Genomic DNA, 19,108 nt, shown 5'->3' on the forward strand with positions numbered 1-19,108 from the left:
GCGTGATGTTTGGACAAAATCTGTAGGTGTACTGTGCAAAAACTTGTTTTGCACAAAGCGGCCTCCTGGTGGCGCTATAACAGGCCGTTCTGGAAAGTTTGGGGCAGAGGTTCATCGTTGGCATCCAGGGAGTGTGTGTGCAAAATTTGGCATCGACCGGGTTAACGATGGCCGAGATTAGACACACACACGGACGGACGGACGGACACACGGACGGACGGACGGAGTGCAAAAAATACTCTCCCCCCATGCCTTCGGCCTGGTGGAGACAATTATATCGGCCTACAGAAAAAACAAAAACCTTAAAAATTATCTAGTACACAGCAAGCTAAAAGAAATCAACACACCAGCACGCCAGGGACCAGAATACTTCAAACCCAAACAATTAGTCAAAAATAGAACTACAAAACGCGTGTTAGAGATTAAACAACAAATAACAGCCAGAACCAGCAACTGCATTTACTTAATCACATGTGAAAAATGTGGTTTACAATATGTCGGAGAAACGGGTAAAACAGGTATAAGGCTGGGACAACAGTACAGATACAATATTAACAATGGAAAAAAGACAACCACAAGGTTTGTGCAACATTTCATGGCTCACGGCATTGAAGCTCTAAAATGCGCTGGACTTCAACACAATCCCAACTGGACAGTAGGACAAAGACGTTTTAATGAAAAACAGTGGATTAAGATCAATTTACAATTTTTACAATTTAGGCATTTAGCAGACGCTCTTAATCCAGAGCGATTTACATTTAAGCAAGAACAAAAGCATGGGAATACATCACATAAAAGCATTTATCATGAAACATGCGTAAGCTAAGAAAGTAACAGTGGAACATCTATATAATGAAACTATACATACACTATACATATAAACTATACATATTTACTACTATGCTATACATGTACTATGGCGTGCTATGACTATATACAATACAATTATAGTGCTGTCTACATAACATGCTATAAGTCTGTGTCAAATGCTATCTAAGTCAACAGAAATGCTATCTAAGGGGTTAGGGTAAGTGCTATGGGCCATGATGGAGTCTGAAAAGGTGGGTTTTCAGGCTACGGCGGAAGATTGGGAGCGATGCTGCAGTTCTGACTGCAATGGGAAGTGCATTCCACAGTTTTGGAGCCAGAAGGGAGAAGAGTTTGGGACGTGTGGAGCGTTGTCCCGGCGTTTTTAGTGTGGGTACTTCCAGCTTCCCTGCGTTGGCTGATCTGAGTGCACGGGAGGGTTTGTAGGGTTTATTCAACCTCAAAACGGATTTTCCTGGAGGCTTAAACATGCCTAAAATCAGATCTTGAACACAACAAAACTTAAACTCAGGATTAAACTGGAGAAATCTAAAAGTGATTGGATCAGACTTCCTTCGGATACATGGCGAATGCATTTATTCCTTGCACAGTGCACTGAAGTTTTTTAATTCCCCCCCCCCAATATGTCCTGTGACCATTTGTTCTGAAATAAACTATTACGTGTGTCTTCAACCATGGAAATGTTTACAACACTGTTATTTAGAAAACTGTCATGTAACCCAGTTCTTACAAGAGTGTCCTCTATTGCACTCGCCCATGCACCTTTTACTAATACATCCCAGTTGAAAATCTTCCTAGCAACTCTGTTCTCTGGCATTCTGATTAGTCGGTTCCATAAGGCCATCATGCTGCCTCTCCACCTTATCTCACACGGCTCCCAACCCATGTCTCCTGTTATTGCCAATACAGGCAGTGTGTGTGACGTGTGTGTGTGTTGTACTGTACTCTGTACTGCTTGTATACTCGTACTGTAGTGTAGTGTAGTGTAGTGTAGTATACACATACGTAGTATACGCATACTGTGCTGTAGTACTGTACTGTACTGTACACGTACTGTACACGTACTGTACTGTTCCGTGTGTGTGTGTGTGTGTGTGTGTGTGTGTGCAAGCTGTAAAGGTCAAAGGTCATGGTACAAACAGACATGGTGCTAAGACGCACACACGCACGAACGCACGCACACACACACACACACACACACACACACACACAAACACACACACACAGGTATATCGTTATTACGTTATATCATAGGGTATATCACTTACCCTACCTTCCACCACATTTCAAATAAAACAGCAGTAATATATAAACGTAAAAAATATATAAAAGTGTGCGCTGGCTGATTTAAGAAGTCAAGCCTGGCCACAGCCAAACTAATTGGACTCAGTGCTACAGTAGGAGTGCATGCACCGTATTGTGAGATACACCAAGGGCATGCCAATATGTTTTTGGCCTGAAACCCTTGCTGTCGTCTGTTCAACTACTGAGACTGTTTACATTTTTTACGTTCAATAATTCACTCAATCAGGGCAACGTTGCATGGAGCTAAAGAAGAAAGTGTTAATATTTGGTCTAACATTGCAGATAAAATCCCTCTAAAATTAGGATCTATTCCTTTTTTGCTTTTTACACAATGGTAAGAAATTTGTGACATCTTTGGTCCTGGGAGGGAGGGGTGGGTGCATGGGTTTGTTTGTTTGTTTTTGTTTCTTAGTTTTCCTTTAGTTCTGTTCAGTTTAGTTTTATTTTGGTCATAGAATGAACTATGTTTACTATGTTTATACATTATATCCTGTATTTGTGTGTGTTTTTTTATTCATTCATAATGCCAGAATTCAATTGTTCTGTTTTTGTCATGAAAGAAAAATTGATAACAAAAAATAATAATAATTCACTCAATCAGATCCTGGGCAGTTATATATAGGGCAAGCAGCTTAGTGTTCTCTTGTATATTTATATGTATTCTTATCATGGTTTAGTTCTTGACTCTTACCTTTGACACCTGATTTTTCCTCCGTGGATCATACAGCTTGCTCTTATCTAATCTAATCATATAACAGCTGCATCATCAATCCAAACATCCTCTGCCATCCATATAGGGAATGTTTGGTGACTCAGGTAGTTGTTGCTCAACTATCCTGCATGGTCTAATCATGTGTATATAAGACCCACAGTTTCTGTGGCAGTCACACAGAAACTCAACCAACGAATCAACGAAGAAACATGAACTCTTTCAGTCTGTGCATTCTACTAAGCGTGGTATCCACAGTTTATTTGCTGCCAATATCACACGTTACTGTACAAGATGAAGCTTTTGCAACGGTAGGTATCCTCTCTGTATCTCTACAATAGATCATTCTTTATGACAAAATATTACCTAATCCTTTAGTACAAAACTACAAGCTTTAGACCTATAATATACTATATAAAGATATCATCTTACTCTTCTAAACAGTACTCAGTATTGACCTAATATCAATACAGTATTTGTGATCCACTTATTGACCGTCATGTGATGTGTTATCTGGCCCATCCATATCTAACCAGTAATGTAATGTGTTGCAGAGCTACCTGAAGAACTTCTTCAACCTGACAGAGGAAAACGGACCCACTGTCAGACGGGGCATCAGTCCGCTGACCAGGAAGCTCAGTGAAATGCAGAAGTTCTTTGGCCTTCAGATCACTGGAACACTGGACACTGACACAGTAGCGCTGATGAAGAAGCCTCGCTGTGGTGTTCCCGATGTCAAACCTTCTCGTTTCACCACCTTTGGAGGAGACCTCAAGTGGGAGAAAAACAGCCTTACCTACAGGTAGGAGACCACTGTGAACTCGGACACACATGTACTAATTCTTTACGTACATGTTTACAGTAACAACATAGTTGCTGTATGTGTCTCCACATCTTCCAATCTGTTCCACAGGATTGAAAACTACACCCCTGACATGTCTGTGTCTGAAGTAGATGACTCAATAGAGAGAGCTCTGCAAGTGTGGGCCAATGTTACCCCTCTGAGATTCACAAGAATCTACAGCGACATCGCTGACATCATGATCTCCTTTGGCCGCCAATGTGAGTATAGAAAATAACTCTAATTTACCAAATCTACACCCCAAATAAATGATTGCTGTTGTTCAGTGCTGATTTACAATGGAACACAGACAATCGTAGCTCTGATACTGTCTGTTAGCCATAGACTTAGGAACTACCGGTAATTTCATGGATGAAACTGCTTTAATGGTGCTACTATTTCTTAACATAAATATGTTCTTGTTTAAAGCGCATGGTGATTATTACCCCTTCGATGGTCCAGATGGCACCTTAGCTCATGCCTTTGCACCATCCAGTGGCATCGGAGGAGATGCACATTTTGATGAAGATGAGAACTTCACTTTCAATTCCAACAGAGGTGAGCTTTTAACCCAAGGGAATTTATAAGGAGTAATTCTATCCACTACCTTTCTTCTTTACTGGCAATTATTTAAAAACTTGCTACATAAGGTACATAAGGTGGTCCCTTATTGACCAAACGCTCCCACCGACATGTGATTGGTTAGCCGATTTGCTCGTTTACATATGACGTAAGTTTTCCCTTCATTGTCAATGGCGTTTTGATGTTTAATTTACGTCATATTTAGCATCATGCATCATCTCATACTGGCCAATCAGAATGCCTGTTGCCTGTGATTAGTTCGCTGATTTTCTCGTTTACATATGACGTAAATTTTCCCTTCAATGTCAATGGTGTTGAATCTTTTGATGTTTAATTTACGTCATATTTAGCGAACATTTGACCTAATTTCTCCGTTCATTGTCAATGGCAAATCTTGAGATGTGTGGGGACAAGATTTAGCGGACATTTGACCTGAATTCCCCTTTCATTGTCAATGGCAAGTATTGAGACGTGTGGGGACAAAGGCTATTAATAGGAGGGGCTAGTGCCCCTCAAAAATCACACACGTATGAAGTGAGGGGCGCTCATTATACATCGTCATACATTATCTCATGAACAACTGAATTTATATGTTTGGTTAGCCGATTTGCTCATCTACATATGACGTACATTTTCCATTCATTGTCAATGGCATTTAATGTTTGTGTTGCCAGCCACAAATTTACGTCATATTTGATGGACATATGACCTAATTTCTCCTTTGGCAAATATGAGACGTGTGGAGTCAAAATCTGTCCCTCAAAACTTGCAATTCCTTGTCCCACAGTAGATCCATAGCAGAACTGTAATGTTTGTGTTTTTTTCTTACAGGTTATATCCTCTTCCTGGTAGCAGCCCATGAGTTTGGCCATTCCCTGGGTCTATCCCACTCTGATGACCCTGGCGCTCTCATGTATCCCGTATACAACTATAGGAACCCAGACACCTTTGTTCTGCCCCGTGATGATGTTAATGGCATCCAGTCTCTCTATGGTAAAACAAACACACCCAGATTTAATATTATCTGTTTTGGGCTTATGTCTTAGTTCTCCTTAGCTTATGTCTTAGTTCAGCTCTGTATATTTGATTATGTTGATTTGACCTGCAGGTCCTAATACTGATGTGATCCTCCCTGAGCCGGAACCCGAGCCCCCCACCACCCCTGATGCATGTGACTCAACCATGGTCTTGGATGCTGTAAGCACGCTGCGAGGGGAAATGCTCTTCTTCAAAGACAAGTATGACCGAAAATCAGCCAACAACCTTAGAATAACACTGTTTTCTCTAGCGGCTTAATTGCTAAGCTGTAGGCTAATGCTCTGGCATTATCTGTTGTCAGCATCTTCTGGCGAAGCTACCCACAGAGAGTCACACCTGAGCAGAGTCTCATCACAAGCTTCTGGCCCAGTGCTCCTGCCAACATCGATGCTGCTTATGAGAGTCGTCAGTCAGACAGAGTCTACCTCTTTAAAGGTACAAGCTCTCTTCATCTTCAAAGCACTCAATTATTTAAAGTGTACAGTACACGTGTTTATATTAAAAACTCTTCTCTTCTATTATTATTCTCCAGGTCATAAAGTATGGGCCTTCTCTGGCTACGATCTTGTGCCAGGCTATCCCAAAAAGCTCTCCAGTTTTGGTTTACCCAGAGGTGTAAGGAAAGTTAATGCTGCCCTCTACGATGAAGCAACACGCAAGACGTTATTCTTTGTTGGTGACAACTACTATAGGTATGCTATACTATATAGGTATACTATACTGTAGGTATGCAGAGAAGTTGGGACAGAGTTAATTACTGAACAATTTATAGAAAATCATAGTCAAATCATCATTTGTGTTGCTTCAGTTACGATGAGGCCAGGGGGGCGATGGATGAGGGATTCCCCAGATTGGTGGATGAGTTGCTTCCAGGCATGACCAGCAAGGTGACAGCAGCCTTCCAATACAGAGGTGGGTGATATTTACTGCTAATAGCCATGTCTATAATGATGTGGCCTCAATATCCAATATTTAGCTATTGATAGTTAGTTAGGCAATGAGCTACATTGCCTGACAGTTTGAAAACAAAGCTATGTGTGCAGGCCAAGTGGTCCAGGCGCATGCCACATAGTATGTGTTGGGACTCGCGTGTTCGAGTCCCATTCATGACGACCTTTGCTGCGTCTCTCCCCTTCTATCTCTCTCTCCCTCTTTCTTGTCAATCTTCACTTGATGATCAATAAAGGCAGAAAAGCCTAAAACAAATCTTTAAAAAAAAGTGTGTGCAGCTTGAGAATGACTTCTTGCGCAAAATTCACTCGCCTTTTCTTTCTGTCTGTTGCAGTTTCATTAGTTGTATCCGTTTCATTAGTGGTGTCCACTGATATTTAACTTTTGCTTTGCATTTGTCCCCTAGGTTTCACCTATGTGTACAGTGGACCTCTGATGTTTGAGTACAGCCTGAGTAGTGGGAGGCTGTTCCGTGTGCTGAGGAACAGCTACTTTCTGCGTTGCAATAACTATTAGTTCATCTGACCTGCTGACCTCATGTCTTTTAAGAAGGCACATAGAATGACAGTGAATGTTTACATTTTCATTTTTATCAGATGTTACTTTTTAATATAAGTTAAATATAAGTTACCGTATATTTTTTTTATGTATTTACAATTTTTTAGGTGAGCATACAATTTTGTTTATTTATAATGCTGCTGTTATTCTGAAATTAGTGCAATCTGAAGATGTATATGAATGCACTGCAATATAGGCTACTAATATACTGTGTATATAATGCATATGAAACAACATGGTACAATCAATATAATAAAAGTATAACTTTTAATGTGGAGCTGTTTTGTATTAAACCTAAAGTAAATGTATACTGTATTGTACTTGTACTGTAAGTCAGTGTCTTCCACATGTGCTGGATAGACAAACAATAAAACATTTACTACTTAACTGCTGCCTTTTCATCTTTTGAGAGCTACTTCTGATACTGATAGTCTTATTGATTCCTGAACCTGGAGCCATACATCCACATGATCCAAGCCTACATCATGAAAAGGAAACATAGGCTACGTTATTTATCACTCACTACGTATCACATTATGCAGACATCACTGAGGTGATTTTGTATTTAGACACTTTCATATCATCCATGTCATTTGCAGTATTACACCAATCCTCAGTGTTCCTTTATGCATTCTATTTCTAACTCATAAGGGAATATCAGCATGCCCATGTGGCCAATTGGCCATATGACAACAGGGATTCTCCATGGGCAAAAAGGGACAAGCATAGAATGTCCACTTAAAGCTGTTTCACAGTTCTACAGTAGCTGTGCAAGTCTGTGAAAGTTTGGCACCATTACTATGAAAACAGCATTACATAAGCTACTGACAAATTAAGCAAATGTTTGATGGCCATACTTGGTGACATGGTGAGTAAAAACCAGACTATGAATAGGCCTATGCTCTCTTGTAATAGAACCCTTTTTCTGGGCTAGGGTACTTCCACTGTGGCTTAGAGGAAGAACACTATAACACGTAATTGTCTTGTGAATAACACCATGTGACTAATAGTTGTCCTCTTTATGTTAAATAATTACCTTACTGTCCACTTGCCCGTTGTGCAGTGCTCATGTCATGAGTCATGCCGTAGGCTACTGCGTCTTTATTTCATTCACTCAATTGTAATACATTATTGCTCTTCAAGTAAATAACATGTTCAAACTAATTTATTGCAGAGGGGCAAGATCAGTAGTAAATTGTTATGACAGAGGCTCCCCATGAATGTGCATGGTGGTGATGACCGATTTATCCTTCCTGTCACAACAGGTGTGCAGTGCAGTCACACACCCAGCTCAGAGTCCCATAAATAAACCATATTCACACGGCAGCCATTTTGCCATTGCCACCCTGCTTTTTAAATGCAAATATCAAACATGGCCTCCATGTGAATGGTGAATTGGTTTGGATTTGGAGAAAGCAGGGGCTCGCAACATCAAACTGAAAACACCAAAGGTTGCAGCTAAAGCCCCCAAGCCAAAACAACAGACACTGAAACAGCTGGGTTGCCATACACAGAATAATAAAAACACCTCCACAAACCTCCCCAGAGTGACCAACTCCACCCTCCTTCCCGGCCCCTCTCAGAGATGGGACGCCTGGACTGCTGTCCTGGCTAGCGTGGGTGGCTCTGGGCTTGCAGGGCTGCTTAGGGTCGAATCATACTCCACTTTTAAAGCCGAATTTAAGTTGGTTCTGCTCTGTCCAGACTAGAAAGTGATGTCATTCAGAGGTTTGGGACCGCAGAAGATCGAGAGACAGGTAACACACAAACAATTCAACTTTCCCACATGTCAATAAATACATATTTAAAACCCTTTTAGTCCTTGTGTGTTAATTGTCACTTGAAAATGTCATATGTAGCCTACACAGAGGAAGCTGGTGATGTCAATTACTCTTACTCATTTTAATCAGTTGTGTGGTGTGTGAGTGTGTCCAATCCAAATCACAATCACAATGTCATCTAGGGACAGCTAGTTTGGGAACCACTTGCTTTACAACACAGCCTAGAGTCTAGGCCCTAGACCACAGGAGACACAGACAGACAGAAAGACTGTGTAAAGTGATTTACTCTGCCCAGTGGTGCAAAACGTACTCAAATTCTTTACTTGAGTAAAAGTACCAACGCAGTATTTTCAAATTAAAAACAAAACTAAAAATATAAGCAGGCAATATAAAGGCACAAACAAAGCACAGAGGCTTGCCTGGGTGCGGCCATTACTGAGGTGTACCATTAAGCACAGCAGCACTGATTAGCTACACCTGGCCTACGGAGAACCTGCTCCATGGATTACACCTCAGGGCACCCAGGGCCCAGGGGCCAGGGCACCCCTCTGTGAGCACTAATGAAACAGGGCTCCCTCAGCTGACACTAAGGTCAAGGAGAATAAGTGGGTCTTAACAAAGATTTAAAAGTTATGATGGACTGGATAGCTCTGATGTGAATTGGGCAAATTATTTCAGAGCCTGCGGGCAGCCGTGAAGGCTCGATCACCCTTTGATCTTTTGTTGGTCACTATCACATCCAGACTGCGGCAACCACACTGCAATTTAAAAAAATTGTGACTTTTCTAGTTATTATTATTATTATTATAGAACATAAATAATCAATTGAGATGGACTTTTACTCATAGAACATACTGAAATCAATAATAGGTTTTGACATCTGTTTTTAACACAAATATTTGGTAACTCTTTGGAAGTAGGCGTACTATAATGTTCGACAATTTCCTCACTTATTATATCTTGCCATATCCTTTTTGAGTAAATCATGTTGACATCACTTTGATCATCTGTCATTTCCTCAGTTGTCGATCGTTGCCTCATGGTACAGTAAGTAAGTATGCAGTGATTTCATAGATAGTGTTGCATGAGTTTTGTTTTGTTTTTTGTCTCCACCAGGCCGAAGGCATGGGGGGAGAGTATGTTTTGCACTCCGTCCGTCCGTCCGTCCGTGTGTGTGTGTGTGTGTCCGTGAGCAGCTAATCTCCGGCACCGTTAACCCGGTCGATGTCCAATTTTGCACACACACTCCCTGGATGCCAACGATGAACCTCTGCCCCAAAATTTCCAGAACGGCCTGTTATAGCGCCACCAGGAGGCCGCTTTGTGCTAAACAAGTTTTTGCACAGTACACCTACAGATTTTGTCCAAACATCGCGCAAATTGGTACACAGTCTCTCTAGAGCCATTCAACGAAACGGGTCTTTCAGATTTCTCAGACTCCATCCTGATTGGTTAAGATTGGCTTCCAAAGTTCACAGGAGTGCTCAGTTTCAAACAAAATGCTGCAAATCATGAACACATCGCGTGATTTCCATGAAATTGTGCACGCACATTCCCACTAGGCCGAGGAAGAAATGCCACATGAACAATTTCAACTCAGCCTCAAGGTGGCGCTATAACTGGCCGAAAAGTATTTTATCTCTAATTTACTTTTGTTGCCCTTTTATCCAACCACCAGATGAAGGCAAGCTGCAATGTCCTACATTCCTATCCTGGTGGAGACCTGTGCCCAGAAGGGCACTTTTTCTAGTTTCCAGTGTATTTCACAGAGACTGTGCATATTAATAATCATTACTGTAAATGTGCTGGAATTAGTCCCTGGTCAGCCCAGGTGTGAATAAATTAAAATCAGCCTGTAAGTCTGGGCTATGTTGTTAACTTTCCACCTAAACTCTATGTACAGTAAGTACTTCATTGTAGGCTACATCAAATAGCAAAAATAGCCAGTCTACAAGCTCATAATGCATTGCATTTGCAACAACATTTTGTAAGCATGTAGATCTTCTATTTTCACTGAATCGCTTATTTTGTTGTGTTTGTATGTTGCCAAATGTTGATCTATTTTTAGGTACAATTAAGTGCAGTGATTATGAAGGGAACTTAACCAATACATAATATAGTATATCATGAGATTCATCATACTTATTAATGTATTAACACATATGGAAATTGTAAAAATTTTGAGTGGTACCATGCAACCACTCCTATAGGGAGCTTTGTGTGTCTCTGGCTGTGTCCCTGGGTCCCTGGCTGGCTGCAGTGACCAAGCACGAAAATAGCATTTGGTTGATTTTCATCACCAAGTGTCACTGTTGTGCAGCCTAACACACACACATATTAACTGTATACAGTATATGATGATTTCGGGTGTGACAGTACAGTACAGTACAGTACAGTACAGTACAGTACAGTACAGTACAGTACAGTACAGTACAGTACAGTACAGTACAGTACAGTACAGTACAGTACAGTACAGTACAGTACAGTACAGCTATATAGGGATCTTTGTGTGTCTCTGGCTGTGTCCCTGGGTCCCTGGCTGGCTGTGTCCGAGCACGAAAATAGCATTTGGTTGGTTTTCATCAAGTGTCACTGTTGTGCAGCCTAACACACACACACGCACGCACGCACGCACGCACGCACGCGCGCGCGCGCACACACACACACACACACACACACACACACACACACACACACACACACACACACACACACACACACACACACACACACACACACACACACACACACACACACACACACACACACACACACACACATTTTATTTAATAGTGGACATCAGTGGAATGTTTTGGTAGCCTGGCTAATAAGCCAGACCGAATCAGCCTGATGATATTGTGTGATATTAGTCTGGCTTATTAGCCAAGATTCAAGATTCAAGATTCAATATTTATTTGCCATGTCAACAAGTTGATAGGAATTTGTCATTGTGTAGGCACTCATTGCAGTTACGGGGATAGAGACAACAATCAGAGCTACACAGCTGCAGCCATATTTCGGCGCTGCCAGGCTAATGTTTTGGTGCCCATGTCTTTAGAGAGCAAATACTATTACTGCATACTGTAGAGTCTTTGTTAATAAAGTAATAAAGTATAAATAAAATAAGAATGATAATGATGATTGACAACAACAGAATCAGCAAAGTGCAACCATTTATAATGAGAACGAAGATGTAATTGTTCAATACAATAAAAACTTCTTGACTTCTTGAGGATGCTGGTAAATAAGGCGCTGCAATAGTCCAGTCAACTTGAGAAAAAAGCATTGATCAATTTACCATATGTGTGTACTAAATTCCTATTACAACACAATCTTTCAAGTATGGGTTTCTCACAATGTGGTTGATGGTCACCTTACTTGAGGCAATATATTGTGCAATTCCTTTCAGTGTCTGTCCAGCCATTAAAGAACCATTACTAAATTGTAGTTTTCCACTATTAATCTTTTTGAACAGTGCCAACCGCCTCCATTAACACACGTGCACGGGCGCGCACACAAACATACACACACACACACACACACACACACACACACACACACACACACACACACACACACACACACACACACACACACACACACACACACACACACAGCTTAAGTGCTTTCGTTTGAAATATACCCATTTTACATACTGTGAATACAAATTTTGAGACAGTCAACATGACAATTTCCCATTTCTGGTTTGATGTTGCCACTTTTTATGATTCAATATAATTATGTGTAGCACTACAGATAAAACCACATACCACATGTCATTACTGTGTCAACATAACTTTAGTTAAGTCATCAAAACGTCCTCTGTCATTGATTTAGGAAATTTCTGATTTCAATGACTCAAGTAGCTGTTGCTCAACTCTCCTGGTCATCATGTATATAAAATATGCCTGTCACACAGGAACACAACCAACCAGCCAAGCAAGAAACATGAACTCTCTCAGCCTATGCATTGTATTAAGCTTGGGAGCCACCGTTTATTTGCTGCCAATATCACAAGTCACTGTACAAGATGAAGATTTTGCAAAGGTAGGTAACCGTTCTGTACCTTAAAACTATTTAGAACTACTGGTGTTCTTTATGACAACATTATTTTAAGTTAAACCTTCATGGTGTACATACCGCAGTATTAATATAAAGACAACTATATGTAAAGTCTCGTCTTAAATTAATTGTTAGACACTATAGACAGTGCTCAGTATTGACATAATATCAACAATTTGTGACCCACTGACTGACCTTCATGTGATGTGTTATTCTGCCCGTCCATATCTAACCAGTAATGTAATGTGTTGCAGAGCTACCTGAAGAACTTCTTCAACCTGACAGAGGAAAACGGACCCACTGTCAGACGGGGCATCAGTCCGCTGACCAGGAAGCTCAGTGAAATGCAAAAGTTCTTTGGCCTTCAGATCACTGGAACACTGGACACTGACACAGTAGCGCTGATGAAGAAGCCTCGCTGTGGTGTTCCCGATGTCAAACCTTCTCGTTTCACCACCTTTGGAGGAGACCTCAAGTGGGAGAAAAACAGCCTTACCTACAGGTAGGAGACCACTGTGAACTCGGACACATGTACAGCCTCACAAATATAGATAGTGACAGATGCTTCCAGGTTTACAGGCAGGTTTAAGACACAACAAACTGTTAGAATAATTCACATTGTTTTCATTTAATCTCTCCCACAGGATTGAGAACTACACCCCTGACATGCCTGTGTCTGAAGTAGATGACTCTATTGAGAGAGCTCTGCAAGTGTGGGCCAATGTTACCCCTCTGAGATTCACAAGAATCTACAGCGGCATCGCTGACATCATGATCTCCTTTGGCCGCCAATGTGAGTAGAAAATAACTATAATTTACCAAAAAGTAAAGTGTCAAATCTATACCCCAAATAAATTATTTGTGTTGTTATGATTAAGAGTGATCGAATTTAAGCATTGATTGAGTCACTCACATACTGTAACATTCTTGTTTAAAGATCATGGTGATTATTACCCCTTCGATGGTCCAGATGGCACCTTAGCTCATGCCTTTGCACCATCCAGTGGCATTGGAGGAGATGCACATTTTGATGAAGATGAGAACTTCACTTTCAATTCCAACAGAGGTGGGTTTGTTATCCTGAGGGCATTTATACAGAGTAATTCTATCCACTACCTTTCTCCTTTTCTGGCAATTAATGAACAACTACAATTCCTTGTCCCTCAGTATCCACAGCAGACCTGAAATGTGTTTTTTTTTCTCGTGCAGGTTATGTCCTCTTCCTGGTAGCAGCCCATGAGTTTGGCCATTCCCTGGGTCTATCCCACTCCGATGACCCTGGCGCTCTCATGTATCCCGTATACAACTTCAGGAACCCAGACACCTTTGTTCTGCCCCGTGATGATGTTAATGGCATCCAGTCTCTCTATGGTAAAATATTTAATGTGACCTGTTTAAAGAAAATAACCTGATCTCCAAAAGTGATTTCCCTGGACTTACGCCAAAGTTCATCTCTCTATATTTGATGATGTTGATTTGACATGTAGGTCCTAATACTGATGTGGGCCCCACCAATCCTGGACCCAAGCCTCCCATCACCCCTGATGCATGTGACTCAACCATGGTCTTGGATGCTGTAACCACGCTGCGAGGGGAAATGCTCTTCTTCAAAGACAGGTATAACACTATATGACTGAAATGCAAGGATCGGAAAACAGCATTAGAAAAGCATTATGTTCTCTAATTATGTTATTATATTATAATAATTATTATTATGTTCTTAATTGCTAAGCTGTAATTCTCTGGCATTATCTGTTGTCAGCATCTTCTGGCGAAGCTACCCACAGAGAGTCACACCTGAGCAGAGTCTCATCACAAGCTTCTGGCCCAGTGCTCCTGCCAACATCGATGCTGCTTATGAGAGTCGTCAGTCAGACAGAGTCTACCTCTTTAAAGGTACAAGCTCTCTTCATCTTCAAAGCACTCAATCATATATACACATGTTTACACACATTAAAAACACTTCTCTAATTATTATCCAGGTAATGAGGTGTGGGCCTTCAATGGCTACGATCTTGTGCCAGGCTATCCCAAAGACCTCACCAGTTTTAGTTTACCCAGAGATGTAAGGAATGTTGATGCTGCCCTCTACGATGAAGCAACACGCAAGACGTTATTCTTTGTTGGTGACAACTACTACAGGTATGCTCAGAAGACAGAGTTGAGATAGAGTTAATACTGAACGAGTTAAGAATAGAGAATCATAGTCTCATTATCATTTGTGTTGCTTCAGTTACGATGAGGCCAGTGAGACGATGGATGAGGGATTCCCCAGACTGGTGGATGAGTTGCTTCCAGGCATGACCAGCAAGGTGACAGCAGCCTTCCAATACAGAGGTGGGTGATATTTAAACAACACACAATGTCTAATAATGGAGTTTAAACTATGAGCCAGCATTCACACTTTCTTAAGTTTCACCTTTACTTGTAGGGATAAATACATAGTATGCATTGTACCGTATGTACTACATACGGTACAATGCATGCATACTGTACAGATAAAGCATGTATTATATGGCTAGGTCTAGCAAAGCGTACAGAAATGAGAAAATCACCTAAATGACCAATATCAATTTTGTGCTGTTAGTACAAAACAGTGTTTCACCGACATGATCGCATTGTCTTTCTCTTTCTGTCTGTTTCATTAGTGGTGTCCACTGATATTTATTCTTTGCATTTGTCCTCTAGGTTTCACCTATGTGTACAGTGGACCTCTGATGTTTGAGTACAGCCTGAGGAGTGGCAGGCTGTTCCGTGTGTTGAGGAACAGATACTTCCTGCGTTGCAATAACTATTAGATCACCTGAGTCTTTTAAGAAGGCCCTGTGAATGACAATGTATCAGTATTATTATTTTATCTGTCACATTATTATATAAATTTTCATCAAATCTAATTTATATTGTTACATGATTTATTTAAGTGTACAAACATATATTTTAAGATTGTATAAAAAAAACATGCCTATGTCAAAATTAATGTTGAAAATTAAATGCAAACTATAATGGATTCAAAGTGCTCTTGTGGTTTATTATCTAGTATAATGTTATAATTTAGACTGTTTAGTTTAGTTTAGGCTATTTACTGTGCCTACGGTTCAACTGTATTTTTATTGGCAGCCCTTTGAAAACAGATTATCTGGCACCATCTTCTGGTGGAACAGAGAAAAACAAGGACTTGCTCTAAGAGAGTGTTACAATTAATTGTAAAATAATGACACTCAAAATGAAATCAAGTCACACGTTTGAATTATTTTATTTGGATCTGCATAAAAAGTGTGATACATAATAGATCCAAACACTCATCAGAAGAAGGTTACATTACATCAAACCAGATACAACTGCTGCACATGCTAATTAAAACAGTGGACAAACAGATAAATAGCATATATTGATGACTACCGATATATTAAAAAAAAGGAATTTGTTCCCTCCCCTGTTAGCCCCTCACCCCTCCACTCAAGGATAAATGAAACATTGTCTTCTCCAGATCGACAGACTGCCCATAATAGCTGAGACAAAACATTATTTAGCCTTTGCATTTGTCTTTTGCAACCCTCTCAATTGCAGGCCACGGAGCACAGATTTGTGAATAACGTGGCCCAGACACATAAACACAAGGACAATAAGTTGACAGTTATATGATATCCCAAGCCCATAACGGTCCACCAAAGGCTGATGTATTAGACGTTTGATTTGTTCATACGCCCATTTGATTTGTTCATATACAAATCAAATGGGCAGCAGGGCAGCCTATTTTAAAGATATTAACAGTTTACTTTTGGCATGCATTTCATTGGATATATTAGCATTTTACAGGTATTTCAATATAGGCTACATATATGCCTTAGTAATAAAAGAAAGTCATTTTGAGGCATTCATCATTGCCAAACAATGAATGAATTTCCAGGTGATAATATATTTCTTGATGGGCGCTGGCCCCTCCTATATACAGCTTTTGTCCCCACATGTCTCAAGATTTGCCATTTACAATGAAAGGGGAATTCTGGTCAAATATCCGCTAAATCTTGTCCCCACTGCACGTCTCAAGATTTGCCATTGATATTGAACTAATAAATTAGGTCAAAATTCCGCTAAATATGACGTAAATTAAATCAAAACATTCAACACCATTGACATGTACGTATTATGTAAACGGGCAAATCAGCTAACCAATCACAGGCAACAGGCATTCTTATTGGCCAGTATGCATGATGATGTATGATGATAAGAGTGCCTCTCACTTCCCACGGGTGTGATTTTTCTTTTTACATAACCCCTCCTTCCTTCGTGCCCTCTCAGTGTGACATCAAAAGTGACATCACAGTGACATCAAAGGTAGATAAAAAGGGCGGCAGGGTTGAATGGTCTGTTCTCTCTTCCCAGTAGGGTAACAATCAGGCTTCTTTCCCGATTATCCAACAAAACGCCAAAACCTCACCTCAAGTTTTCACTGGAGGAGCTCGCCCACCGACTGAGGGATAGCTGAATTTCAGCACTTACATTTTCAACCAAAATGAGTTCTATTGGCTCAGGGTATGACCTCTCTGCCTCTACCTTTTCTACAGATGGTAGGGTGTTCCAGGTGGAGTACGCCATGAAGGCTGTGGAGAACAGCAGCACAGCCATAGGAATTCGCTGTAAAGATGGGGTTGTGTTTGGGGTGGAGAAACTGGTTCAGTCTAAACTTTACGAAAAAGGTTCTAACAAACGCATCATCAACATAGACAGACATGTTGGCATGGCTGTAGCGGGTCTGCTGGCAGATGCTCGCGCCCTGTCTGAGATTGCCAGAGAAGAGGCCTCTAACTTCAGATCTAACAATAAATATGACATCCCTCTGAAGCACCTGTCTGACAGAGTGGCCATGTACGTTCACGCCTACACGCTGTACAGTGCTGTCAGGCCCTTCGGCTGCAGCTTCATCATGGGCTCTTACGATAAAGATGAAGGTCCTCAACTCTTCATGGTGGACCCCTCAGGGATCTCTCATGGTTACTGGGGCTGTGCCATTGGGAAAGCCAAGCAGGCGGCCAAGACTGAGATTGAAAAACTGCAGATGAAAGACCTGACATGTAGGGAGCTGGTGAAGGAGGTTGCTAAAATTATCTACATTGTCCATGATGAGGTCAAAGACAAGGCCTTTGAACTGGAACTCAGCTGGGTGGGAGAGGTCACGAAGGGACGACACGAGCTGGTTCCCAAAGACATCAGAGAGGAGGCTGAGAAATACGCCAAGGATTCTTTGGAGGAAGAGGATGACTCTGATGAAGATGTAAACATGTAAACATAGCTGACTGACTCGTACCTTTATTGTCACATTTACAAAGTAAAAGTGTGTTGTTTTATCCACGAAGGGAAGAAGGGGAATGGAGATCAAGAAAAAGAAACCTAAATCTACATATTTATATTGACTGTGAGAATTATTATCCTATCAGTCTGAAGGCCTGGGATGGAGATTGTGTTTCACCACATAAGTGTATTCTGGGTACAGTGGGTAGTAGGGAAACCGGCCTGACGGAGATAGATCTAGTGTTTTGTATTTTGGTGTGTTTTCTAGTTCATGGACCATTTATGTCCTTTTTTTCCTCTTTTTTTTTTTTTGCTTTGACAAACAACCTGGACAAGGGGAAAAAAACAACACTCTGCTACGAGGCATGCATGCCCCAACGGAAACAACCACCCGCCAGATACTAATACTTACACTGTCTGACACAGGAATGTCATCTCTCCAACCTGTCTGTAGGCTATTGTCTATACATGGTCATATCCATTCTCTAAATATGGTTATGTCTGTTGTCTAAATATGGTTATGTCTATAGTATATAGGTATGTCGCATCTATATTTTGTGGACAGTCGCACCCGATACAGACTTAGAGCAGTTCGACGAGGGAAGAAAGAGAACATCATCTTTTGATAAAACCACAGCAAACATGATCATCTACAAGGATTTCATTACTGGCGATGAGATCTTCTCAGACGTTTACAGGATCATAGATAAAGGGGTCATCATGGAGGTCGAGGGAAAGCAGGTCAGCCGGTCAGTGGGCGATATTGATGGCGCCCTACTGGGAGCCAACGAATCCAAAGATCCAAGTGAACTGGACATGTGTGAGGGCCTGGAGAGCTCCATAGTCAGTGGAGTGGACATAGTCCTCAACCACAAACTGCAGAAGACTAACTATGACAAAGCCAGCTACATCATTCACATCAAGGAATACATGAAGGTGGTCAAGCAAAGACTGGCAGAGAGCGATCCAGAAAGAGTGAAGCCCTTCATGGCAGGCGCCCAGGAAGAGGTGAAGAAGATTCTCGCTAACTTTAAGAACTACGACTTCTTCATGGGAGAGTCCATGACTGGGGAAGGCATGGTTGCCCTACTGGACTACCGTGAAGATGGCATCACACCATACATGGTCGTCTTCAAAGACGGCTTGGAGCAAGAAAAATGCTAA

The 19,108-nt window shown here is 41.1% G+C and overlaps 4 protein-coding genes across 4 annotated transcripts; all 4 read left to right on the forward strand.

Moving 5' to 3' along the window:
- Nucleotides 1-3,043: 3,043 nt before the first annotated feature.
- mmp13a (matrix metallopeptidase 13a) lies at nucleotides 3,044-7,111 on the forward strand. Its single transcript, XM_083773382.1, has 10 exons — nucleotides 3,044-3,153; nucleotides 3,397-3,644; nucleotides 3,756-3,904; nucleotides 4,113-4,241; nucleotides 5,097-5,258; nucleotides 5,374-5,503; nucleotides 5,605-5,738; nucleotides 5,836-5,995; nucleotides 6,112-6,215; nucleotides 6,661-7,111. Exons 1-10 carry the CDS (start codon nucleotides 3,055-3,057, stop codon nucleotides 6,768-6,770), a joined length of 1,425 nt encoding a protein of 474 aa, XP_083629508.1. The 5' UTR covers nucleotides 3,044-3,054; the 3' UTR covers nucleotides 6,771-7,111.
- Nucleotides 7,112-12,523: 5,412 nt separating this feature from the next.
- LOC310862364 (collagenase 3-like) lies at nucleotides 12,524-15,662 on the forward strand. Its single transcript, XM_083770236.1, has 10 exons — nucleotides 12,524-12,640; nucleotides 12,910-13,157; nucleotides 13,300-13,448; nucleotides 13,593-13,721; nucleotides 13,865-14,026; nucleotides 14,143-14,272; nucleotides 14,418-14,551; nucleotides 14,638-14,797; nucleotides 14,889-14,992; nucleotides 15,344-15,662. Exons 1-10 carry the CDS (start codon nucleotides 12,542-12,544, stop codon nucleotides 15,451-15,453), a joined length of 1,425 nt encoding a protein of 474 aa, XP_083626362.1. The 5' UTR covers nucleotides 12,524-12,541; the 3' UTR covers nucleotides 15,454-15,662.
- Nucleotides 15,663-17,168: 1,506 nt separating this feature from the next.
- On the forward strand, nucleotides 17,169-17,939 carry LOC310859273 (proteasome subunit alpha type-3-like; the record flags this gene model as incomplete). Its single annotated transcript, XM_083765694.1, has 1 exon — nucleotides 17,169-17,939. The coding sequence occupies one exon, from the start codon at nucleotides 17,169-17,171 to the stop codon at nucleotides 17,937-17,939; it is 771 nt and encodes a 256-aa protein (XP_083621820.1).
- Nucleotides 17,940-18,586: 647 nt separating this feature from the next.
- Nucleotides 18,587-19,108, forward strand: LOC310864355 (translationally-controlled tumor protein homolog; the record flags this gene model as incomplete). The annotated part of the gene is made up of 1 exon (XM_083773013.1): nucleotides 18,587-19,108. One exon carries the CDS (start codon nucleotides 18,587-18,589, stop codon nucleotides 19,106-19,108), a length of 522 nt encoding a protein of 173 aa, XP_083629139.1.

Source organism: Protomyctophum parallelum, assembly GCF_964188405.1.
Source record: "Protomyctophum parallelum genome assembly, chromosome: 1".
In the NCBI taxonomy this organism is placed as follows: Eukaryota; Metazoa; Chordata; class Actinopteri; order Myctophiformes; family Myctophidae; genus Protomyctophum; species Protomyctophum parallelum.